We start from the raw sequence: 27040 nt of genomic DNA on the forward strand, positions 1-27040 counted from the left end.
CCATCTCTCTATTCCCTCCATCCCCTCATCCCTTCACCTCTCTATTCCCTCCATCCCCCATCCCTTCATCTCTCTATTCCCCCATTTCCTCCATCCCCCATCCATTCATCCCTCTATTCCCTCCATCCCCCATCCCTTCACCTCTCTATTCCCTCCATCCCCCATCCTTTCACCTCTCTATTCCCTCCATCCCCCATCCCTTCACCTCTCTATTCCCTCCATCCCTCATCCCTTCACCTCTCTATTCCCTCCATCCCCCATCCCTTCACCTCTCTATTCCCTCCATCCCCCATCCTTTCACCTCTCTATTCCCTCCATCCCCCATCCCTTCACCTCTCTATTCCCTCCATCCCCCATCCCTTCACCTCTCTATTCCCCCATTCCCTCCATCCCCCATCCCTTCACCTCTCTATTCCCCCATTCCCTCCATCTCTCTATTCCCTCCATCCCCTCATCCCTTCACCTCTCTCTATTCCCTCCATCCCCTCATCCCTTCACCTCTCTCTATTCCCTCCATCCCCCATCCCTTCATCTCTCTATTCCCCCATTTCCTCCATCCCCCATCCATTCATCCCTCTATTCCCCCATTCTCTCTATCCTCCAGTCCTATTAATAAAAGTGACTCATGTCTTTTTCATGGAGAGAAAGAGACAGCTGAGTTTACTCTGGAGGAGAGAGAGAGGGGGGGTTGAGTTCACTATGGAGGAGAGAGAGAGAGGGCTGAGTTCACTATGGAGGAGAGAGAGAGAGGGCTGAGTTCACTATGGAGGAGAGAGAGAGGGCTGAGTTCACTATGGAGGAGAACGAGAGAGGGCTGAGTTCACTACGGAGGAGAGCGAGAGAGGGCTGAGTTCACTATGGAGGAGAGAGAGAGAGGGCTGGGTTCACTATGGAGGAGAGAGAGAGAGGGCTGGGTTCACTATGGAGGAGAGAGGAGGGAGAGGGCTGGGTTCACTATGGAAGAGAGAGGAGGGAGAGGGCTGAGTTCACTATGGAGGAGAGAGGAGGGAGAGGGCTGAGTTCACTATGGAGGAGAGAGGAGAGAGAGGGCTGGGTTCACTATGGAGGAGAGAGGAGGGAGAGGGCTGAGTTCACTATGGAGGAGAGAGGAGAGAGGGCTGGGTTCACTATGGAGGAGAGAGGAGAGAGAGGGCTGGGTTCACTATGGAGGAGAGAGGAGAGAGAGGGCTGGGTTCACTATGGAGGAGAGAGGAGAGAGAGGGCTGGGTTCACTATGGAGGAGAGAGGAGAGAGAGGGCTGGGTTCACTATGGAGGAGAGAGGAGAGAGGGCTGGGTTGACTATGGAGAGAGAGGGCTGGGTTCACTATGGAGGAGAGAGGAGAGAGAGGGCTGGGTTCACTATGGAGGAGAGAGGAGAGAGAGGGCTGGGTTCACTATGGAGGAGAGAGGAGGGAGAGGGCTGAGTTCACTATGGAGGAGAGAGGAGGGAGAGGGCTGAGTTCACTATGGAAGAGAGAGGAGAGAGAGGGCTGAGTTCACTATTGAGGAGAGAGGAGGGAGAGGGCTGAGTTCACTATGGAAGAGAGAGGTGAGGGCTGAGTTCACTATGGAGAAGAGAGAATGCATTCAACTGAAATGTGTCGTCTACATTTAACCCAACCCTTCTGAATCAGAGAGGGATAGAGAGCTGGGTTCACCGCAGTATAATTTTCATTCAGTTATGACTCAGTTATGAGTCAGAGTCCGAGTGGGTATCTCTCTCTCTCCCTTTCAAATTCAATGCAATTCAAGGGGCTTTATTGGCATGGGAAACATATGTTAACATTGCAAAAGCAAGTGAAATAGATAATATACAAAAGTGAAATAAACATAAACATTACACATACAGAAGTTCCAAAAGAATAAAGACATTACTAATGTCATATTATGTATATATACAGTGTTGTAATGATGTACAAATAGTTAAAGTACAAAAGGGAAAATAAATAAGCATAAATGTGGGTTATATTTACAATGGTGTTTGTTCTTCACTGGTTGACCTTTTCTTGTGGCAACAGGTCACAAATCTTGCTGCTGTGATGGCACACTGTGGTATTTCACCCAGTAGATACAGGAGTTTATTAAAATCGGGTTTGTTTTCAAATTCTTTGTGGATCTGTGTAATCTGAGGGAAATATGTGTCTCTAATATGGTCATAGATTGGGCAGGAGGTTAGGAAGTGCAGCTCAGTTTCCACCTCATTTTGTTTGGTAGTGTGCACTTAGCCTGTCTTCTCTTGAGAGCCAAGTCTGCCTAAGGCGGCCTTTCTCAATAGCAAGGCTATGCTCACTGAGTCTACATAGTCAAAGCTTTCCTTAAGTTTGGGTCAGTCACAGTGGTCAGGTATTCTGCCACTGTGTACTCTGTTTAGAGCCAAATAGCATTCTAGTTTGCTCTGGTTTTCTGTTAATTCTTTCCAATGTGTCAAGTAATTATCTTTTTGCTTTCTCATAATTTGGTTGGGTCTAATTGTGTTGCCTCATGGGGCTCTGTGGGGTGTGTTTGTGTTTGTGAACAGAGCACCAGGACCAGCTTGCCTAGGGGACTCTTCTCCAGGTTCATCTCTCTGTAGGTGATGGCTTTGTTATGGAAGGTTAGGGAATCGCTTCCTTTTAGGTGGTTGTAGAATATAACGTCTCTTTTCTGGATTTTGCTAATTAGCGGGTATCTGCCTAATTCTGCTCTGCGTGCATTATTTGGTGTTCTACGTTGTACACAGAGGATATTTTGGAGAACTCTGCATGCAGAGTCTCAATTTGATGCATGTCCCATGTTGTGAAATCTTGGTTGGTGAGCAGACCCCAGACCTCACAACCATGAAGGGCAATGGGTTCTATAGCTGATTCAAGTATTTTTAGCCAGATCCTAATTGGTATGTCAAATTTTATGTTCCTTTTGATGGCATAGAATGCCCTTCTTGCCTTGTCTCTCAGATCGTTCACAGCTTTGTCGAAGTTACCTGTGGTGCTGATGTTTAGCCCAAGGTATGTATAGTTTTTTTGTGTGCTCTAGGGCAACGGTGTCTAGATGGAATTTGTATTTGTCATCCTGGCAACTGGACCTTTTTTGGAACACCATTATTTTTGTCTTACTGAGATTTACCGTCAGGGCCCAGGTCTGACAGAATCTGTGCAGAAGATCTAGGTGCTGCTGTAGGCCCTCCTTGGTTGGGGACAGAAGCACCAGATCATCAGCAAACAGTAGACATTTGACTTCAGATTCTAGTAGGGTGAGGCCGGGTGCCGCAGACTGTTCTAGTGCCCTCGCCAATTCGTTGATATATATGTGGAAGAGGGTGGGGCTCAAGCTTCATCCCTGTCTCACTCCACAGCCCTGTGGAAAGAAATACGTGTGTTTTTTGCCTCGTTTAACCACACACTTGTTGTTTGTGTAGTGTACATGGATTTGATAATTTCGTATGTTTTTCCACCAACACCACTTTGCATCAATTTGTTTATCAGACCCTCATGCCAAATTGAGTCAAAGGCTTTTCTGAAATCATGAGAAGCATGAGAAGACTTTTCAAGGTAATAGGAGAATGCAGTGGGTTCTGGTAGTCTTTAATAGTTGATTCTAAGATTTGTATTTGATCATGTATATGTTTTTGCTGTTTGTTCTTTGTTCTTTGTTATAGAGCCAAAAAGATTGGAGAAGTGGTTTACCCATACATCTCCATTATGGATAGATAATTATTTGTGTTGTTGTTTGTTTAGTGTTTTACACTTTTCCCAGAAGTGGTTAGAGTCTATGGATTCTTCAATTAAATTGAGCTGGTTTCTGACATGCTGTTCCTTCTTTTTCCGTCGTGTATTTCTGTATTGTTTTAGTGATTCACCATAGTGAAGGCGTAGACTCAGGTTTTCCGGGTCTCTATGTTTTTGGTTGGACAGGTTTCTCAATTTCTTTCTTAGATTTTTTGCATTCTTCATCAAATCATTTGTCATTATTGTTCATTTTCTTCGGTTTTCTATTTGAGATTTTTAGATTTGATAGGGAAGCTGAGAGGTCAAATATACTGTTAAGATTTTCTACTGCCAAGTTTACACCTTCACTATTACAGTGGAACGTTTTTGTCTAAAAGGGATTGAATTCAAGTAGATTGTGATTTTGCTGTGATCTGATAGGGGTGTCAGTGGACTGACTGTGAACGCTCTGAGAGACTCTGGGTTGAGGTCAGTGATAAAGTAGTCTGCAGTACTACTGCCAAGAGATGAGCTATAGGTGTACCTACCGTAGGAGTCCCCTCGAAGCCTACCATTGACTATGTACATACCCAGCGAGCGACAGAGCTGCAGGAGTTGAGACCCGTTTTTGTTGGTTATGTTGTCATATTGTGCCTAGGGGGGCATCTGGGGGAGGGAATGCTGTCACCTCCAGGCAGGTGTTTGTCCCCCTGTGTGCTGAGAGTGTCAGGTTCTTGTCCGGTTCTGGCATTTAGGTCACCACAGACTAGTACATGTCCCTGGGCCTGGAAATTATTGATTTCCCCCTGGAGAAGCTGTGTGTGTGTGTGTGTGTGTGTGTGTGTGTGTGTGTGTGTGTGTGTGTGTGTGTGTGTGTGTGTGTGTGTGTGTGTGTGTGTGTGTGTGTGTGTGTGTTGTGTGTGTGTGTGTGTGTGTGTGTTGAAGACAGTGTGTGTGTTGATGTGTCCTGCTGTGTGTACATGTTGCAGACGGTCTCTTCGGGCACTGTGTCTGTCTGTGTGTGTCTAGAAACTGTGTTGATGTGTTCTGTTGTGTGTTGCAGACGGTCTCTTCGGGCAGTGCCGTACCTCTAAGCAGGACCAGGTGCAGTACCAGGTGTCAGTTCCTGTTCTGAAGAGGATGCAGGAGGTCCTCAAGCAGCTCATGCTACAGGGTGAGTCAACAGCCTAACACAACCCCTGCATGTGGTTGAAATCTAGGGGCTCTATTTTTAACAAAACCTAAAATTTAAAAAAAATGTAATCTTAGCTCTAGGTCCGGGGGTGTGCCACAAATATTTGTGTTATTTTCATAGCCATAATTATGAGCCCAGTAGCTGGCGGTGGTGCAAGAGGTTTTGATTTATTAACAAGTTGTTGGTGTGACGAGGCCTTGGCCACTCACTGGCCAATCAACACATCCATTGGCTTAATGCTGCATGTTTGTCTCCAGTTGTCACGTTCGTCATAATAAGCGGACCAAGGCGCAGCGTGAGAGACATACATCTTCCTTTTATTAGACGAAGACGTAACACGAAACACTCTTACAAAACAATAAACGACCGTGAAGCTATAAACGAAAGTGCACACACAACCTACTAACGTTCAACATAGACAATTACCCACAAACACCTAAAGCCTATGGCTGCCTTAAATATGGCTCCCAATCAGAGACAACAATAAACAGCTGTCTCTGATTGAGAACCAAACCAGGCAACCATAGACTTTCCTAAACACCTACACTGAACACAACCCCATACATACTACAAACCCCCCTAAACAATACACACACCCTAAACTAGACAAAACACACAAACATCCCCCATGTCACACCCTGACCTAACTAAACTAATAAAGAAAATCAACATAACAAAGGCCAGGGTGTGACACCAGTTCTGTAGGTTATTAATGGTCTTTGTGTTGTCAACTCCAATTCGGCTGTGTGCGCGGAATATTCTCGTCCTGGTCGACTGTGGATTGATATTACAGTTTATTAAATAGCATAGGCTACAGTAACAAGTGATAGCAACAGAAGAAGAAAAAAACATCCGGTGTTTGCTCAATAGCCAACATTGTTGTAATTGGCTTCAACGAGGCTAGCCTAGCCGAGCCAAACCTTGCCTAACCTAGCCTAGCCGAACCTAGCCTAGCTGAACCTTGCCTAACCTAGCCTAGCCGGACCTAGCCTAGCCGAACCTAGCCTAGCCGAACCTTGCCTAACCTAGCCTAGCCGAACCTAGCCTTGCCGAACCTAGCCTAGCCGAACCTTGCCTAACCTAGCCTAGCCGGACCTAGCCTAGCCGAACCTAGCCTAGCCGAACCTTGCCTAGCCGAACCTTGCCTAACCTAGCCTAGCCGGACCTAGCCTAGCCGAACCTAGCCTAGCCGAACCTTGCCTAACCTAGCCTAGCCGAACCTTGCCTAACCTAGCCTAGCCGGACCTAGCCTAGCCGAACCTAGCCTAGCCGAACCAAACACAATGTATTGCTGAACTAGCCTTCGTTATATTAGCCTTTGCCAAGAGCGCGCAGAACATTCACACGTCTATACAAAATACTGGGCTCCTGTGAAATGTACCGTTGCCTATGTGTGAGGCACATTTCTTTTAAATCTTCCGTTGATATGGCATTATAGGAGGACTGAATAGTTTGAAGCGAGTCTTTGGTAATAGGATGAGGAGCGCTTTTTGAAAATGGGGATGGATAGCCTATTTCAACAAACGAAATGAGGTATGCAGGTATGTGAATTGTGAATAATGAAAAAGCATGAGGTAAAAAAATCTAAAATATTTCTTTTCAAACAATAACCTTTATTTATAAAGCCATTTTTACATCAGTAGATGTCACAAAGTGCTTTACAGATACCCAGCTTAAAACCCCAGAGAAGAAGTGTTAAAATATTTTATCAAGGTTTAAGATAAATGATTAAATAATTCTACCCAGAAACTTAACCATTAGGATTAGAGGTTATGTAGCATGGACAAGGGGTAATTAAAAATTATAACCATTGGGGAAGAAAGGAATGTATGTGTGCCGAAAGAAAGCAAAGAGACTCCTTAAAACTTCTTATGGCTGCAATCCCGTTAACGGGATGATATGTCAACAGCCAGTGAAAGTGCAGGGCGCCAAATTCAAACAACAGAAATCTCATAATGAAAATTCCTCAAACATACATGTATCTTATACCATTTTAAAGGTAATCTTGTTGTTAATCCCACCAAAGTGTCCGATTTCAAATAGGCTGTTCAGCGAAAGCACCACAAACGATTATGTTAGGTCATCACCAACTCACAGAAAAATTCTGCCATTTTTTCCAGCCAAAGAGAGGAGTCACAAAAAACAACAAATAGAGATAAAATTAATCACTAACCTTTGATGATCTTCATCAGATGACACTCATAGGACTTCATGTTACACAATACATATATGTCTTGTTCGATTAAGTTCATATTTATATCCAAAAACCTCCGTTTACATTGGCACCATGTTCAGAAATGCCTCCAAAGTATCCGGAGAAATTGCAGAGAGCCACGTCAAATAACATAAATCCTCATCATAAACTTTGATGAAAGATACATGTTTTACATAGAATTAAAGATACACTTGTTCTTAACTTCTACTTGCACACAATCCCGGATCCGGGAGCACCCCCATCAGTAAAAAAAGCTGACTAGCATAGCCTAGCATAGCGTCACAAGTAAATACTAGCATCTCAATATCATTAAATCACAAGTCCAAGACACCAGATGAAAGATACACATCTTGTGAATCCAGCCATCATTTCTGATTTTTAAAATGTTTTACAGGGAAGACACAATATGTAAATCTATTAGCTAACCACAATAGCAAAAGACACAACTTTTTTTTCCCACCATTTTTTTCCTGCATAGGTAGCTATCACAATTTCGACCAAATAAAGATATAAATAGCCACTAACCAAGAAACAACTTCATCAGATGACAGTCTGATAACATATTTATTGTATAGCATATGTTTTGTTAGAAAAATGTGCATATTTCAGGTATAAATCATAGTTTACCATTGCAGCCACCATCACAACTCTCACCAAAGCAACTAGAATAACTACAGAGACCAACGTGAATTACCTAAATACTCATCATAAAACATTTCTGAAAAATACACAGCGTACAGCAAATGAACGACAAAGATCTTGTGAATCCAGCCAATATTTCAGATTTTTTAAGTGTTTTACAGCGAAAACACAATATAGCATTATATTAGCTTACTACAATAGCCAACCACACAACAGCATTGATTCAAGCCAACAATAGCGATAACGAATAAACCAGCAAAAGATATTAATTTTTTCACTAACCTTCTCAAACTTCTTCAGATGACAGTCCTATAACATCATATTACACAATAAATATAGAGTTTGTTCGAAAATGTGCATATTTAGCGGCACAAATCGTGGTTATACAATGAGAATAGTAGCCAAGCTGTCAACAATATGTCGGGAGAAATCTTGGGAGAGGCACCTAATCTAATCAGTAACTAAATTTAAACTTGACTAAAAAATACAGGTTGGACAGCAAATGAAAGATACATTAGTTCTTAATGCAATCGCTGTGTTAGATTTTTAAAATTAACGTTACTACGACATACAGCGTGCGTTAAAGCGAGACCGCACCGAAATTAATGGCGGAATATGAGTTTTACATTTTTCAACAGAACAACGAATTAACATCATAAATAGTTCTTACTTTTTGATGAGCTCCCATCAGAATCTTGGGCAAGTTGTCCTTTTTCCAAAAGAATCGTTGCTCGGTTGTAGATTGTCGCCTTCAACTTTGGAATTAGCAGTAAACATTAGCCATGTGGGCCAGACGTGCCCAACTCCCTAGAACGCAGCACAAATAAATACCCGAAAATCGCAATATACTGATATAAACTGATATAACTCGGTTTAAAATAACAACATTATGATGTCTTTAACACTTATATCGAATAAAATCAGAGCCGGATATATCTAAGGGCTATAACGGGAGCTTTCTAGAACGCCATCCTGAGGTCTGTCTTGCGTCATGGCGAAGGGAAGAAAGAAAGGACCCCACGTTGCCAGCCCATTTATAAGGCCTCAGATCTGCCTAGCAACTCCATTCCAATTCTCACTATTTGCTGACATCCAGAGGAAGGCGTATGCAGTGCATCTCAACCAATAGAAGACATGCAAATTAATAAACCGACCTCAGAACAGCCTGCAGATTTCAGCATTCTCACATTCTCATAGGAAAATTGCTCCAACTCCAGTTCTGTTTTACTCACAGATATAATTCAAATGGTTTTAGAAACTAGAGAGTGTTTTCTTTCCAATAGTAATAATAATATGCATATTGTACGAGCAAGAATTGAGTACGAGGCAGTTTAATTTGGGAACTAAATTATTACAAAGTGCAAACAGCACCCCCTGCAACCGCTGTGTCAGATTTCAAAAAGTTTTACGGCAAAACACAATATTCAGTCATTTGAAAACAGCGTTCAGCCAAATTGTGCAGTCAACAAAACTCATAAAAAGCATTATAAATCTTCACTTACCTTTGCTGATCTTCGTCGGAATGCACTCCCAGGACTCCCAGGAATCTTTTATGCCCAAATAGCTATTTTTGTAGCGTGTTTGGTAAACAAATCCAACGCCAGGAAGCGCGTTCACTAAAACCTGACGAAATGTCCAAAAGTTCCGTAACAGTCAGTAGAAACATGTCAAACGATGTATTGAATCAATCTTTAGAATGTTTTTAACATAAATCTTGAATAACGTTCCAACCGGGGAATTACATTGACTTCAGATGAGCGATGGAACAGAGCTCCCTCTCATGTGAACGTGCATGGTCAAAGAATGGTCAGGTCATGGCAGACCTGACTAATTCCCCTCTCATTCGGCCCCCCTTCACAGTAGGGGCATCAGATAAGGTTCTACAGACTGTTGACATCTAGTGGAAGCCGTAGGAATTGCAAACTCATCCATATCTTGCTGTGATTTCAATAGGATCTTGGTTGAAAATCGACCAGCCTCAGAATTTCCACTTACTGTTTGGATTTTTTCTCAGGTATTTGCCTGCCACATGAGTTCTGTTATACTCACAGACATAACTCAAACAGTTTTAGAAACTTCAGAGTGTTCTCTATCCAATACCAATAATAATATGCATAACTTAGCAACTATGACTGAGAAGTAGGCCGTTTACTCTGGGCACCTCTGTGCACCTTTCATCCAAGCTACTCAATACTGCCCCTGCAGCCATAACCTATGTTTGAACTGACCCAGCTATAACTCTGGGGAGATAAGATAAGACAGGGAGAGCCCCTCCAGGTTTCCCGTATCTGGGGGGGACTGGAACTGTCAGCTGATATTAGTGTGTATGTATGTGTGTAGGTTAAGAGAATAGTATAAAAGGAACGTTTTTGTATATGCACGGTAGAGCTCTCGCAAATAAAATTGTATCTGACTAATTGTGAGATGGGAATTCTGTCTGTTTCATTTAAACCAGAACTTTACAACCTCTGGGTTTCAGACCTTCAGAAAAGATAATTGCAATTTATGAACATGAATTACTAAATTACATAACAGGAAGCAATACAGATGTAGAAGCACGGTGGCGCAGCAGTCTAAGGCACTGCATCTCAGTGCTCGAGGCGTCACTACAAACCTTGGTTCGATTCTAGTCAGTATCACAACCGGCCGAGATTGGGAGTCCCATAGGGCGGCGCACAATTGGCCCAGTGTCGTCCGGTTTAGGGTTTGGCTGGGGTAGGCAGTCATTGTAAATAAGAATTTGTTCTTAACCTTTCATTGCTACCCATCCCGGATCCGGGAGCATCCTCATCAAAAAAGCTGACTAGCATAGCCTAGCCTAACGCAACAGGGATATCATATAATATAATTTTCATGAAATCACAAGTCCAATACAGCAAATGAAAGATAAACATCTTGTGAGTCCAGCCATCATTTCCGATTTTTTAAATGTTTTACAGCGAAAACACAATATGTATTTCCATTAGCTAACCACAATAGCAAAAGACTCAACCGCATATTTTCACCATTTTTCTACCGCATAGGTAGCTATCACAAAACCGACCAAATAGAGATATAATTAGTCACTAACCAAGAAACAACTTCATCAAATGACAGTCTTATAACATCAGGTTATACAATACACTTATGTTTTGTTCGAAAATGTGCATATTTAGAGCTGCAAACCGTGGTTATACATTGTGAATATGTAGCATCGATTCACCAAATTGTCCGGAGCTATTTTGGACACTCACCTAATCTGACCAAAGAACTCATCATAAACGTTACTAAAAAATACATGTTGGACAGCAAATGAAAGATACACTAGTTCTTAATGCAACCGCCGTGTTAGATTTTTTAAAATAACTTTACCATAACAAGCAGCTTACGTTATAGCGAGACAGCACCCGCAAAAAGGGCGGATAATAGGACTAAACATTTTCCACAGAAATACGAAATAACATCATAAATTGTTTTTACTTTTGCTGAGCTTCCATCAGAATCTTGTACAAGGAGTCCTTTGTCCAGAATAAATCGTTGTTTGGTTTTAGAATGTCCTTCTCTCCTGTCGAATTCGCTCCACAAGGCTATCCATGTGCCCATCTTCTCTTGACGCATAGAACAGAAAACTCCAAAAGTCCCATTAAACGTTGAATAAACTGATGAAACTCGGTTGAAAAAACCTACTTTATGATGTTTTTCTAATATGTATCAAATAAAAACAAAGCCGGAGATATTAGCCGTGTATATCGAACGCTTATCATAAGACAATATGGAGGTACTTCCCGCGCACTGGTAGACAAAGGAAATTCTGGTCACGTCATTCCAAGAACTCTTGTTCGACCTCAGATCAAGCTAGACACCCCATTCCACCTTCCACTGCCTGTTGACATCTAGTGGAAGGCGTATGCAGTGCATGTAGATCCATAGATTTCAGGCAAATTAATAGGAAGGCCCTGGAACAGAGCCTCGATTTCAGATGTTTCACTTCCTGTCGGGAAGTTTGCTGCAAAATGAGTTCTGTTTTACTCACAGATATAATTCGGTTTAGAAACTAACGGTTTTAGAAACTAGAGAGTGTTTTCTATCCAATAGTAATAATAATATGCATATTGTACGAGCAAGAATTGAGTACGAGGCAGTTTAATTTGGGCACGATTTTTTACAAAGTGAAAATAGCGCCCCCCTATTGACAAAAGGTTTAACCAAAAATCGACTCATGTTCAAATACAACATTGATTCAACGTTCCTAAAAATATTAATTACCTAAGCAAATATTCTTTATCCCAATTGTCCAATTGTAGGTCTGTCCTGGCAGGATGACATTACCCAGTACGTTGTTGCCAAAGAGCTGAGCAGAGTTCCTCACACCACACAGTCCCTAAAGGCCTCCTCCTTCTCACAGTAAGGATACGAATAGATTTGAGAGAATGTAAAGTTGACCTTTAGGCTGGTCTATAGACTATTGTCTCTGTGTAGCTGTGAATGTAAAGATGACCTTTAGACTGGTCTATAGACTATTGTCTCTGTGTAGCTGTGAATGTAAAGATGCTTTATAGGAACTGTACGTGGATTTAGACCTGTGAGCCTTTTCTCTAGACTATCCAACATTATCTTGTGTGTCTTATAGCCTCTGTGTAGTAGACGGAAGCAGCACTATGCTCAGGGGCCATATTCAAAAAAGCGTCTCAGACTAGGAACAGGTCCCCCATGTCTGTATAACATAAAGCAAAGCTGATCCTATATCAGCACTCCTATTCTGAGCTCTTTGTTGAATGACTCTCTCTGATCTGCTAATCTCTCCCCCTTGGCTTTTACTCCCTACCAGAACCAAACAGAGCTCCTACAATCAGGGAGGATACCCTAGCAGCTCCTCCAATCAGAGAGGACACCCCAGCAGCTCATCCAATCAGGGAGGATACCCCAGCAGCTCCTCCAATCAGAGAGGACACCCCAGCAGCTCATCCAATCAGGGAGGATACCCCAGCAGCTCTTCCAGTCAGGGAGGATACCCCAGCAGCTCCTCCAGTCATGGAGGATACCTCAGCAGCTCCTCCAGTCAGGGAGGATACCCTAGCAGCTCCTCCAGTCAGGGAGGATACCCCAGCAGCTCCTCCAGTCAGGGAGGATACCCTAGCAGCTCCTCCAGTCAGGGAGGATACCCCAGCAGCTCCTCCAGTCAGGGAGGATACCCCAGCAGCTCCTCCAGTCAGGGAAGATACCCCAGCAGCTCTTCCAAGCAGGGAGGATACCCCAGCAGCTCCTCCAGTCAAGGAGTATACCCCAGCAGCTCCTCCAGTCAGGGAGGATACCCCAGCAGCTCCTCCAGTCAGGGAGGATACCCCAGCAGCTCCGCCAGTCAGAGAGGATACCCCAGCAGCTCCGCCAGTCAGAGAGGATACCCCAGCAGCTCCTCCAGTCAGGGAAGATACCCCAGCAGCTCCTCCAGTCAGGGAGGATACCCCAGCAGCTCTTCCAGTCAGGGAGGATACCCCAGCAGCTCCTCCAGTCAGAGAGGATACCCCAGCAGCTCCTCCAATCAGGGAGGATACCCCAGCAGCTCCTCCAGTCAGGGAGGATACCCCAGCAGCTCCTTCAGTCAAGGAGGACACTCCAGCAGCTCCTCCAGTCAGAGAGGATACCCCAGCAGCTCCTCCAGTCAGGGAGGATACCCCAGCAGCTCCTCCAGTCAGAGAGGATACCCCAGCAGCTCCTCCAATCAGGGAGGATACCCCAGCAGCTCCTCCAGTCAGGGAGGATACCCCAGCAGCTCCTCCAGTCAGAGGGGATACCCCAGCAGCTCCTCCAATCAGGGAGGATACCCCAGCAGCTCCTCCAATCAGGGAGGATACCCCAGCAGCTCCTCCAGTCAGGGAGGATACCCCAGCAGCTCCTCCAGTCAGAGAGGATACCCCAGCAGCTCCTCCAATCAGAGAGGATACCCCATCAGCTCTTCCAAGTCAGGGGCCAGTCAGGCTGACAGCCACCAGGACTACTTGATAGTAGACCATCTCCAGTCCCCCCTTCGCATGCAGACATCTCCCATGGACCCCTTTACCTACCAACAGGTACTGTAAGCTACAGCCATGCATGTTAACACAGACACTCAGACACACAACAAACTTTATATTGTAAAGATAATTTGTTCCCTTTCAGTAAACTCTGTACAATACAGCTATTGGGAGTTTACGCGCAAGCACCCTCTACTGAAGAACAATAGAATCATGCCTGACAAGGCCAATGAACACCGTACCTCACTTGAAGCCCCGCCTTCTACAGGTGATAAACTCGAGGCATGAATTCCTCCCTTCAATTCTTCCTGCTCTTCACCTGGACCTAAACAGAACAATTCACACATTTCTTGAACAAACATTTAGAACAAAATATATTTATCAGGCTTTAAGGGAGGGCATGCTCATCCTTCTGCATGTTGTGTGTTAAAGTTTGGTAACTATACTGATCAAAAATATCAACGCAACATGTAAAGTGTTGTTTCGTGAGCTGAAATTTAAAAAATCCCAGAATTTTCCTATAGGCCAAAATATTATTATTTTGTTAAAAAAAATGTTTACATCCCTGTTAGTGAGCATTTCTCCTTTGCCAAGATAATCCATCCACCTGACAGGTGTGGCATATGATCGAAGGAATCTTGAAGCGTGGAATCCGATTGGTCAGACCAGCGTTAGATAGACCTAAGCACGGGCGCTTCCTGTTTTAGTTTCTGCCTATAAGAGGGGAGCAACAAGATGGAGTCATGGTCAGACTTGCCAAAAGGAGGGCGGGGGAGGGCCTTGTATGCATTGCGGAAGTTAGAGTAGCAATGGTCGAGCGTGTTAATCGCTCGTGTACAGCAATCGATATGCTGATAGGATTTAGGGAGCCTTGTTCTAAAAGTTGCTTTGTTATAATCCCCAGCTACAATAAATGCAGCCTCAGGATATATGGTTTCTACTTTGCATAAAGTCCAGTGAAGTTCCTTGATGGCCATCTTAGTATCCACTTGCGGGGGGAAATACACGGCTGTAACGATAACCGAGGAGAGTTGTCTTGGGATATTAAACGGTCGACATTTGATTGTGAGGAACTCTAGGTCAGGTTAACAAAGGACTTGAGTGCCTGTATGTTGTTACAATTACACCACGAGTCGTTAATCATGAAACACCCACCCTTCTTCTTACATGGAGAGATGCTTATTCCTGTTGGCGCAATGCACTGAAAATCCCGTTGGCTGTATGGACTCCGACAGCATGTCCCCAGCTAGCCATGCTTCCATGAAACAGAGTATGTTACAATCCCGGATATCTCTCTGAGTTTCAGAGATCAAATCAAATCATAGTTTGCGCCGAATACAACAGGTGAAATACAGTGGAATGCTTACTTACAGGCTCTAACCAACAGTGCAAAAAAGGTATTAGGTGAACAATAGGTAAGTAAAGAAATAAAAAACAACAGTAACAAGACAGTGAAAAATAACAGTAGCGAGGCTATAAAAGTAGCGAAGCTACATACAGACAGTCGGGCTAGTTGAGGTAGTATGTAGTATGGACATGTAGAGATGGCCAGTATATTAATGTTTTTCCGATGTTAGCAAGTTATGGATTTCATTAACCTTATTTTGAAAGCTACCTATATTAATATGGGCTATTCTTAGCCCTTTCCTGGGTAGCTTATCAGAGATCGACATGGAGAGAAAAAAACTAAGTACAATTAAAAACATTGTTGAGCTAATATTCAGTCAATCAGGTGTGTGTGTGTGTTTGGACTAAACAGCTACAAGCCCGGAACTATCCACGGTACCAGACACAAGGGCTAACCACGTCGCGGGCTGTGTTCACACTGTCAATGAAACCTGGCTAGCTTGATAGCTAGCTTTATAGCTAGCAGCTAGGCTAGCTGCTTCGCCAAGCAACAGCTCTTCAGACTTTAGGGTTTGGCAGTATCGCGGGATATACAGCAACGGTCCCAGCAACTGAGGTTAACTGCGTCACGGGATCTGAATTAAACAGGTAGGCTGGTAAACAAGTTCAGCATGTGTTGTGCTCTGATGACGTGTGACCTGTTACACACTACCCTGCTGTGGATGTAGCATGGGAATCCCTGGCTTCCGCTCATTGAGACGAGTAGCTGCACGCTTATCAGTGGAGTGGCCATCCTCCCCCAGCGGCGGAAGGAATCCAGGTTTGGTGGGAAATCGCTGCCACTGGTGCTAGCCACAGTCAAGCGCTGCTTGCCTCTCTTTCCAGACTTCATCGATTAGATGACCTGGGCCCAAGCTAATGTTGCATGGGTATTCCCATTTCATGGATGTGGAGGGCATGGAGGGTGCGGGGCTTGTCCATATGCCTCCGGTGGATGGGAAACAAGCTGGCTACCTAGTCCCATTGGTTAACAAAGCGATGGTTAACCCCAACCCGTCACTCCCGAATAAGCACTGTCATTTTTCGGGGGGCGCAGCTTGACAATGTGTACCAGGCCCAGGGGCGTGGCAGCCCGGTCCCTGAACATACAGTCGCAATGCTGCAGGTTTACCAGACTGAGTTGTTGGCTGACCTGGCAACAGTTCTGGCTGCTGGGGAGCCCCACACAAAGCTCCTAGATGAGATTTGTGCTACGGTCGATTTCATCATGTCCTGTTCACCGTCTCAGCGCTTTGGGAAAAGCATGGGCGCTACCGTGGTGGCGCAGCGGCACATTTGGTTGACTTTGTCGCAGGTGCCAGAGAGAGACTGGCAGTTGTACTTGGATGAGCTCATTTTCTCCTACGGGGTTGTTTGGTTCGGCCTGCAGTCTCATTCTGAGAAAAAAATAAGTAGGAGGCGGTGCTGCATGTCCTCTTTCCTCGGTGCTGAGCGTCTTTGTTCTTCGGTGCTGAGCATCCTCTATCCTCGGTTCCTTGTTTTTTTCCTCAGTGATGCGCGTCCTCTTTCCTCGGTGCTGCGAGTCTTCTTTCCTCAGTGCTGCCTAGTCCTCTTTCCTCGGTGCTGCGCGTCCTCTTTCCTCGGTGCTGCGAGTCTTCTTTCCTCAGTGCTGCCTAGTCCTCTTTCCTCGGTGCTGCGCGTCCTCTTTCCTCGGTGCTGCGAGTCTTCTTTCCTCAGTGCTGCCTAGTCCTCTTTCCTCGGTGCTGCGCGTCCTCTTTCCTCGGTGCTGCGCGTCCTCTTTCCTCGGTGCTGCGCGTCCTCTTTCCTCGGTGCTGTGCGTCCACTTTCCTCGGTGCTACGCATCTTCTTTCGACCGGTGCTGTGCATCTTCTTACCTTGCTACTGCTGCGGCCTCATCTTCTAGAGTGTCTGCAGACAGAGGCCCGATGGCTAAGCTGGCTTCCCAAGCTTCTGGGTCCACCCCCATGTCTGCTCCTGCTTGTCTTGTTCCACAAGAGCAAACTAGGTTGCTTGCCACAGGTGTCATTTTACTCCCAAGGGTGAAGGAAAAGCTGGTCCATCTGTGGTGGAAATTCAAAAAGGCATGAAAATAACAATTCTCCCAGTTCACAAGGTAGTGTTCCACCCCTTCAGATGGCACTTCACTGGAGACTCGCTGTGCACATGCACAGTGTCTCCCTTGATTAGGCAAACAGCAACATTGAGGTACAGGCTAAAATTCGTTGTGCATCACCTATGTTTTTACAGTATCACTGAGGCCTCAGAGACAGTTTTAGGTAGGATAATTCTCCAGAAGCAATGGTTCCTATGTTAGAGGCCCAGGACAGCTTGTACACCCGGGATCTCCTGGTTCCCAACAGGGGCCGGACTTTGCGCCCCTGTTTTGACCTGCATGCCCTAAACAAGCACCTAAGGGTCTACAAATTCAGAATGCTCATGAACAGCCGGTTGTTACAGCCCGTGCGATTGGTTCACCTCCATCGTCCTGAAGGATGCATACTTTCATGGGGCTATATATCCCCCTCCCCATAACAGAAAATTCCTGAGGTTCCATTTTGATGCTGTAGCCTACAATTTTCTGGTCCTCCCTTTTGGGCTGTCCCTCTTGCCTCGCATTTTCACCAAAGTTGTGGAGGTGGATTTGACAACTATGCCGTGTCTGGGGTATAGGATATTGGACTACCTGGACGATTGGCTGGTGGCAGCGGAGTCGAGGGAGCAGGTGATGTTACACACAGCTGGTTTCCCATGTTCAGTCTCTGGGTTTCAAAGGGAATCAAGAGAAGAGCGGTTTGACTCAATCCCAACGCATTCCGTTTCTGGGTTTAGAGTCAGTCGAGAATCGTGCGTTCTTGTCCCCGCATATAGCTTGGGTTAGGGTTAGGGTTAGGGTTAGGGTTAGGGTTAGGGTTAGGGTTACTTCAGGTGTCCCCGTCATGTCTACAGGCTCTAGCTCGGTGGACGGACCAATGCGGCTGTTGTCCCTGGGGACCCCTATGAGTCAAGTTACATCCCGCAAGGTGATCACGACAGATGCATCCCCCCCGAGGATGGGGTGCACTGTGCGAGTGCAGCTCAATTCGGGGGTTGTGGACAGTGTCGCAGACCGCACTGCACATCAATTACCTGGAGCTGTTGGCAGTTTACACTGTCGGCTGTTTTTGACCCGAGTGCTCCACTGGGAATGGATACTCTCGCGCACTATGGACCCTCTTTTACACATTTCTCCCTGTGGAACTGATTCAGCCCACACTGATGAGTCGGAAGGGCTTGTTGCTGATGCTTGTTACTCCCCGTTGGCCCAAACAACCTTGGTTCATGGAGATAATCTGCCTTTTATCACTCTGTTATTGTCACGCCCTGACCTTAGAGAGACTTTTAATGTCTCTATTTTGGTTTGGTCACGGTGTGATTTGAGGTGGGCATTCTATGTTCTGATTTCTATGTTTTTGTATTTCTATGTGTTGGCCGGGTATGGTTCTCAATCAGGGACAGCTGTCTATCGTTGTCTCTGATTGGGAATCATACTTAGGCAGCCTTTTCCTCTTTTGTCATTGTGGGAAGTTATCTTTGTTAGTGGCACTATAGCCCTCTGAAGCTTCACGGTCGTTTATTTTGTTTCTTGTTTTGTTGGCGACATTATATAATAAAAGGAAATGTACGCTCACCACGCTGCACTTTGGTCTCCTTCCGACGACGGCCGTGACAGAACTTCCCACCACCAAAGGACCAAGCAGCGTGGAGCAGGGATCCCGGGAGAAGAGAGAATGGAGGACATCTTGGACATGGGAGGAGGTTATGGCAGGGGACAAGACCCTGCCATGGAAACAGGCTGAAGTAGCGAGGGAGGAACGACTTCGCTACCATGAGTCACGGCAACGGAGCAGGCACGAGAGGTCAGGTTGGAGACCTGAGCCAACTCCCAGTGCTTACCGGAGGGAGCGTCGTACTGGTCAGGCACTGGGTTATACGGTGGAGCGCACGGTGTCTCCAGTGCGCGTTCATAGCCCGGTGCGCTACATTCCAGCTCCCCGCATTGGACGGGCTAGAGTGAGCATCCAGCCAGGACGGAAGGTGCCGGCTCAGTGCATCTGGCCTCCAGTGTGTCTCCACGGCCCAGGATATCCTGCGCCGGCTCTGCGCACTGTGTCTCCGGTGCGTCTGCACAGCCCAGTGCGTCCTGTGCCAGCGCCCCGCATCTGCTGGGAGAAAATAACCATCCAGCCAGGACGCTCGAGACCATCCAGCCAGGACGCTCGAGACCTCCAGTGCGCCTCCACGGCCCAGTGTATCCTGTGCCTGCCCCCAGAACCAGTTCTCCTGTATGTCTCCCCAGCCTGGTGAGTCCTGTGCCTGCCCCCAGACCCAGGCCTCCTGTATGTCTCCCCAGCCTGGTGAGTCCTGTGGCAGCTCCACGCACCAGGCTGCCAGTATGTCTCCTCAGTCCGTTGAGACCTGTTCCAGCTCCACGGAGGAAGCCTCCAGTGATGATCCATGGCACGAAGCCTCCAGTGATGATCCATGGCACGAAGCCTTCAGTGATGATCCATGGCACGAAGCCTTCAGTGATGATCCATGGCACGAAGCCTCCATTGATGATCCATGGCACAAAGCCTTCAGTGATGATCCATGGCACGAAGCCTCCAGTGATGATCCATGGCATGAAGCCTCCAGTGATGATCCATGGCACGAAGCCTTCAGTGATGATCCATGGCACGAAGCCTCCAGTGATGATCCATGGCAAGAAGCCTCCAGTGATGATCCATGGCACAAAGCCTCCAGTGATGATCCATGGCACGAAGCCTCCAACGACGGCCTCCAGTCCAGAGCCTCCAGCGAAGGCCTCCAGTCCGGAACCTCCAGCGACGGTCTCCAGTCCGGAGCCTCCAGCGACGGTCCCCAGTCCGGGGCCCGCTACGAGGGTCCCCAGTCCGGAGTCTCCAGCGACGGTCTCCAGTCCGGAGCCTCCAGCGACGGTCTCCAGTCCGAAGCCTCCAGCGACGGTCCCCAGTCCGGGGCCCGCAACGAGGGTCCCCAGTCCGGGGCCCGCAACGAGGGTCCCCAGTCAGGGGCCCGCAACGAAATGTACGCTCACCACGCTGCACTTTGGTCTCCTTTCGACGACGGCCGTGACAGTTATGGAAGTACAAAGAATGGCTATAAAGCATATGGCATAAATACATTTGATTGATTGGTTTATAAATACATTTGATTGATTGGTTTATAAATACATTTGATTGATTGGTTTATAAATACATTTGATTGATTGGTTTATAAGTACATTTGATTGATCCTTCCATTACATAGTTAGTTCAATCATTGAAGTTGCCATATTCAAATCACAGTGTCACCAGCAAAGCACCCCCACATCATCACACCTCCTCCTCCATGCTTCACGGTGGGAACCACACATGCGGAGATCATCCGTTCACCTACTCTGCATCTCACAAAGACAAGGAGGTTGGAACCAAAAATCTCTAATTTGGACTCATCAGACAAAAGGACAGATTTCCACTGGTCTATTGTCCATTGCTCGTGTTCTTGGCCCAAGCAAGTATTTTCTTATTATTGGTGTCCTTTAGTAGTGGTTTATTTGCAGCAATTCGACCATGAAGGCCTGATTCCCGCAGTCTCCTCTGAACAGCTGATGTTGAGATGTGTCTGTACTTATTTATTTATTTATTTATTTGGGCTAGCAGCACCATATCACCAGGGAACATTCTGAGTATGTGTAAATGTACTTGGTGAATAAAGGGGATTCTGATTCCCTCCATCAGGGAACAGGAGTTATAGTCATAACTGTACATTTGCAATGACTTACCTGGCTACAAGTAAAGGTTTAATGTATGAAATCACTCACTCACGCACACACACAAACACGCACGGCTGGATGTGCGCACACAAACACACATACACTTGTCCTCATCCGTAAACCATCTCTCTGTGTATTACAGCACAGATACCAGGAAGATATGGAGCGCTCCCTCCACCAGGGAGGAGGAGTCTACGCAGGGATTCGTCCTTCCTCCAGATACCAACAAGCCAAACAGAGAGAGAGAGACCGTCAACTGCTGCAGGACGTCATCTCCCTCTATCTGTCCTCTTCCCCTGCACAGCCCTCATTCCGCCACCGCGGGGCAGCAGCCCTGCCAGCCCCACCCTACTACGAGGAACCGGAGCTGCCTCTGGACTATGTAGAGGACTACAGTCTGACAGAGCTGGCTATGGCTAGAGCCAGACAACAGCAGCAACAGCAGCAGCTTCCACAGGGGGACTACAGCTCTCTGGCTGGGCTGGATGGTGAGTTAGTGGATCTGCTGTCTTAATGTTAGTCCACCACTGGGCTGGATGGTGAGTTAGTGGAACTGCTGTCTTAATGTTAGTCCACCACTGGGCTGGATGGTGAGTTAGTGGATCTGCTGTCTTAATGTTAGTCCACCACTGGGCTGGATGGTGAGTTAGTGGAACTGCTGTCTTAATGTAACTCCACCACTGGGCTGGATGGTGAGTTAGTGGATCTGCTGTCTTAATGTTAGTCCACCACTGGGCTGGATGGTGAGTTAGTGGATCTGCTGTCTTAATGTTAGTCCACCACTGGGCTGGATGGTGAGTTAGTGGATCTGCTGTCTTAATGTTAGTCCACCACTGGGCTGGATGGTGAGTTAGTGGATCTGCTGTCTTAATGTTAGTCCACCACTGGGCTGGATGGTGAGTTAGTGGATCTGCTGTCTTAATGTTAGTCCACCACTGGGCTGGATGGTGAGTTAGTGGAGCTGCTGTCTAAATGTAACTCCACCACTGGGCTGGATGGTGAGCTAGTGGAACTGCTGTCTTAATGTTAGTCCACCACTGGGCTGGATGGTGAGTTAGTAGAACTGCTGTCTTAATGTTAGTCCACCACTGGGCTGGATGGTGAGTTTTAGTGGAACTGCTGTCTTAATGTGACTCCACCACTGGGCTGGATGGTGAGTTAGTGGAACTGCTGTCTTAATGTGACTCCACCACTGGGCTGGATGGTGAGTTAGTGGAACTGCTGTCTTAATGTGACTCCACCACTGGGCTGGATGGTGAGTTAGTGGAGCTGCTGTCTTAATGTAACTCCACCACTGGGCTGGATGGTGAGTTAGTGGAACTGCTGTCTTAATGTTAGTCCACCACTGGGCTGGATGGTGAGTTAGTGGAACTGCTGTCTTAATGTGACTCCACCACTGGGCTGGATGGTGAGTTAGTGGAACTGCTGTCTTAATGTGACTCCACCACTGGGCTGGATGGTGAGTTAGTGGATCTGCTGTCTTAATGTTAGTCCACCACTGGGCTGGATGGTGAGTTAGTGGAACTGCTGTCTTAATGTGACTCCACCACTGGGCTGGATGGTGAGTTAGTGGAGCTGCTGTCTTAATGTAACTCCACCACTGGGCTGGATGGTGAGTTAGTGGAACTGCTGTCTTAATGTTAGTCCACCACTGGGCTGGATGGTGAGTTAGTAGAACTGCTGTCTTAATGTTAGTCCACCACTGGGCTGGATGGTGAGTTAGTGGATCTGCTGTCTTAATGTAACTCCACCACTGGGCTGGATGGTGAGTTAGTGGAACTGCTGTCTTAATGTAACTCCACCACTGGGCTGGATGGTGAGTTAGTGGATCTGCTGTCTTAATGTTAGTCCACCACTGGGCTGGATGGTGAGTTAGTGGAACTGCTGTCTTAATGTAACTCCACCACTGGGCTGGATGGTGAGTTAGTGGATCTGCTGTCTTAAATCATGCAACAATTAACTCATGAATAACATGCGGCACCTCAGAAGCATTAGTTTATATAGAGCGGCTATCTCCCAAATCCACTCTTAAAGATCTGAAGATCTTTTATATCAATAGCGGTCATGAATTATTCTTTACCTTGTTAGTCTCATTCCAAACGTCATAAAATTCTTGCTCATCTGCACGAACCCTAGTGTCCATAATGAATCAGCGATATACAAATTATTTATTTACTAACTAAATAAATAATCACAGAAATACGTAACAAACAAACAGTAGATATTGGTTACTAACAATGATAGGAAAGTCCCTAGTGGACTAAACAAAAACAGTTTGGTTATAACATGATAGATTCAGAGAGGAAAGGGGGGGCGGAGGAAGACAAAGGAACGTGGGTCTCTATCTATTCTTGCATAAATATGAATACATATGCACTTTAACAATCGCTCGTTCGGATGAAGGAATGTAATCAGTATTTACGATTGAGCTGGTGATGCGAGGCTCTGGTTTGCCCAGTCGAGGTCGCCATTGTCCCTTTGTAGATTCTGCCGGGTCGTCGTGGAGTGAGATGTTCATCTCACTTGCGGTCTTCTGCATCGGTCAATGTTTTTACTAGATTTGCTACCTTTACAGCTGCAGTCTGTTAGGCTGTAATCTAGGAATCACTTCCTCTTGAGAGATCAATAGTTCAGAGTTCATACCATTTCAAGTGTGGAGCAGGCTCTCACGTTTTCTGTTCTGTAGAGTTGAAATTAGATTTAGCCCTTTCATAAAACTGCCCCCTCCTAACAGGAGAGGGGGGTGGGGGGTTCACGTCTCTGCTAGAGGGCTAGCGTCATGACACAGTGACGGGCTGTTAAGTTAAAACCAGGACTAGAATTGAGGTGGTATGAGAGGGTATGCCATGGGCCTACCTTTTATTCAAGAAAATTGAGAAAGAAAACCACAAGGTCTACCCATTGTTAGCTTAATATTTTTCAGAATATAAAACAGATCCAATTACATAAAGTGATTTATAACAGCGCTTTAGTCCACAATGCTTTATGCTAGAAACAAAGTCATGGGAAAGACGTGACTCCGATGCATATGGGGATATCATTGTTTAGTTTCTTAGACATTCAGAGGCTGAGCTACAACCTTCTATAGCCAAGGAGACAAAACATTAACTTTGCTTGGAAAGTAATCTAATTCTGTCAATATCAATTGATTAAGCTGTTCACTTTCTGTGACAGCTTTTAAGGATACACGTGTTACTTCTCTTGTTGGGCTAAGCCACTGAAGATGAGTAGCCAGCAGTTAAAGCTTACATTTTTCTGTGTCTGTAGGCCTGGGGTGGAAAGGGAGGCCTTCTGTCTGGGGTGGAAAGGGAGGCCTACTGTCTGGGGTGGAAAGGTAGGACTACTGTCTGGGGTGGAAAGAGAGGCCTACTGTCTGGGATGGAAAGGTAGGCCTACTGTCTGGGGTGGAAAGAGAGGCCTACTGTCTGGGGTAGAAAGGTAGGCCTACTGTCTGGGGTGGAAAGGTAGACCTACTGTCTGGGGTAGAAAGAGAGACCTACTGTCTGGGGTGGAAAGATAGACCTACTCTGTCTGGGGTGGAAAGGTAGGCCTACTGTCTGGGGTGGAAAGGTAGGACTACTGTCTGGGGTGGAAAGAGAGGCCTACTGTCTGGGGTGGAAAGGTAGACCTACTGTCTGGGGTGGAAAGGTAGGCCTACTGTCTGGGGTGGAAAGGTAGACCTACTGTCTGGGGTGGAAAGGTAGACCTACTGTCTGGGGTGGAAAGGTAGACCTACTGTCTGGGGTGGAAAGGTAGGCCTACTGTCTGGGGTAGAAAGGTAGGTCTACTGTCTGGGGTGGAAAGGTAGGCCTACTGTCTGGGGTGGAAAGGGAGACCTACTGTCTGGGGTGAAAAGGTATGTCTACTGTCTGGGGTAGAAAGGTAGGCCTACTGTCTGGGGTAGAAAGGTAGGCCTACTGTCTGGGGTGGAAAGGGAGGCCTACTGTCTGGGGTGAAAAGGTATGTCTACTGTCTGGGGTAGAAAGGTAGGCCTACTGTCTGGGGTAGAAAGGTAGGCCTACTGTCTGGGGTGGAAAGGTAGGTCTACTGTCTGGGGTGGAAAGGTAGGTCTACTGTCTGGGGTGGAAAGGTAGGCCTACTGTCTGGGGTAGAAAGGTAGGTCTACTGTCTGGGGTGGAAAGGTAAGACTACTGTCTGGGGTGGAAAGGTAGGTCTACTGTCTGGGGTGGAAAGGTAGACCTAATGTCTGGGGTGGAAAGGTAGCTCTTCTGTCTGGGGTGGAAAGGTAGGCCTACTGTCTGGGGTGGAAAGGGAGGCCTAATGTCTGGGGTGGAAAGGTAGACCTAATGTCTGGGGTGGAAAGGTACCTCTTCTGTCTGGGGTGGAAAGGTAGGCCTACTGTCTGGGGTAGAAAGGGAGGCCTAATGTCTGGGGTGGAAAGGTAGTCCTACTCTCTGGGGTGGAAAGGTAGGCCTACTGTCTGGGGTGGAAAGGTAGGACTACTGTCTGGGGTGGAAAGGTAGGCCTACTGTCTGGGGTGGAAAGGTAGGACTACTGTCTGGGGTGGAAAGGTAGGCCTACTGTCTGGGGTGGAAAGGTAGGACTACTGTCTGGGGTAGAAAAGTAGGTCTACTGTCTGGGGTGGAAAAGTAGGTCTACTGTCTGGGGTGGAAAGGTAGGCCTACTGTCTGGGGTAGAAAGGTAGACCTACTGTCTGGGGTGGAAAGGTGGGTTGACTGTCTGGACAAAGAACAGTTTCTAAAACTGCATTGTCTCGTGTGTCTACTTATTAAAAGAATGTAAAACTACAGTGCAGTCTCAGGCCTACTAACAGTGGTAGTCTACACAGTTCAAAGCAAACAGCCTGGTCTCATAGACTAGATGTAACATAGTCAACTAAAATCCGGGACTCTCCACTTAGTATGATATGTTTGGTATAGTTACATAAGACAGGTAGTTACTTAAGGCAAAAATGAAAGTAGGGTGGTTGGTCAGGGTGGGTGTATAACACAAACATCTAGCATTGGTCAGGGTGGGTGGTTGGTTGGTCAGGGTGAGTGGTTGGTTGGTCAGGGTGGGTGGTTGGTTGGTCAAGGTGAGTGGTTGGTTGGTCAGGGTGAGTGGTTGGTTGGTCAGGGTGGGTATATAACGCAAACATCTAGCATTCCAAACGTTGCAAGTTTGAATCTCATCACGGATAATTTTAGCTAATTAGCAACTTTTTGACAACTTACTGCTTTTTTAGCTTTACGCAACAAGAATATAAACCCAACATGCAACAAGATTTTACTGAGTTACACTTCATATAAGGAAATCAGTCAATTTCAATAAACTCATTAGGCTCTAATCTATGGATTTCACATGACTTGGCAGGGGTGCAGCCATGGGTGGGTCTGGATCCCCAGTGGGTGGGCCTATGCCCTTCCAGACCCACCCATGGCTGCACCCCTGCCAAGTCATGTGAAATCCGTAGATATCAATGAGTGACCATAGATTTCATGTGAAATCCAGCCAATCACAATGAGTTTTTCCTTACTAAAGGGCTTTATTACAGACAGAAATACTCCTCGTGGCCAGAAAAGGTTTTCATGTCTACTCCTGCCGCCCCGCTTCGGCACTCGATGTCGCAGGTCTACTAACCACCGGTCCTGGCAACCCACATTGCGCACACCTGGCAACCCACATTGCGCACACCTGCTCCCCATCGTTAAGCACACCCGCTCCCCATCGTTAAGCACACCCGCTCCCCATCGTTAAGCACACCCGCTCCCCATCGTTAAGCACACCCGCTCCCCATCGTTAAGCACACCCGCTCCCCATCGTTAAGCACACCTGCTCCCCATCGTTAAGCACACCTGCTCCCCATCGTTAAGCACACCTGCTCCCCATCGTTAAGCACACCCGCTCCCCATCGTTAAGCACACCCGCTCCCCATCGTTAAGCACACCCGCTCCCCATCGTTAAGCACACCCGCTCCCCATCGTTAAGCACACCCGCTCCCCATCGTTAAGCACACCCGCTCCCCATCGTTAAGCACACCCGCTCCCCATCGTTAAGCACACCCGCTCCCCATCGTTAAGCACACCCGCTCCCCATCGTTAAGCACACCCGCTCCCCATCGTTAAGCACACCCGCTCCCCATCGTTAAGCACACCCGCTCCCCATCGTTAAGC

General features: G+C 46.6%; 1 protein-coding gene across 1 annotated transcript in view; it reads left to right on the forward strand.

The window, feature by feature from the left end:
• Positions 1-4747: 4747 nt before the first annotated feature.
• LOC120042986 (receptor-type tyrosine-protein phosphatase N2-like) overlaps positions 4748-27040 on the forward strand; it is a gene marked incomplete at its 5' end in the record, with an annotated part of 69156 nt that continues 46863 nt past the window's right edge. Inside the window, 4 exons of the mRNA XM_038987709.1 lie at positions 4748-4858; positions 12020-12092; positions 13606-13783; positions 21061-21394. Coding sequence (XP_038843637.1) covers positions 4748-4858; positions 12020-12092; positions 13606-13783; positions 21061-21394 — 696 coding nt within the window. The remainder of the gene's footprint in view (positions 4859-12019; positions 12093-13605; positions 13784-21060; positions 21395-27040) is intronic.

This window comes from Salvelinus namaycush, unplaced genomic scaffold (genome assembly GCF_016432855.1).
Source record: "Salvelinus namaycush isolate Seneca unplaced genomic scaffold, SaNama_1.0 Scaffold823, whole genome shotgun sequence".
In the NCBI taxonomy this organism is placed as follows: Eukaryota; Metazoa; Chordata; class Actinopteri; order Salmoniformes; family Salmonidae; genus Salvelinus; species Salvelinus namaycush.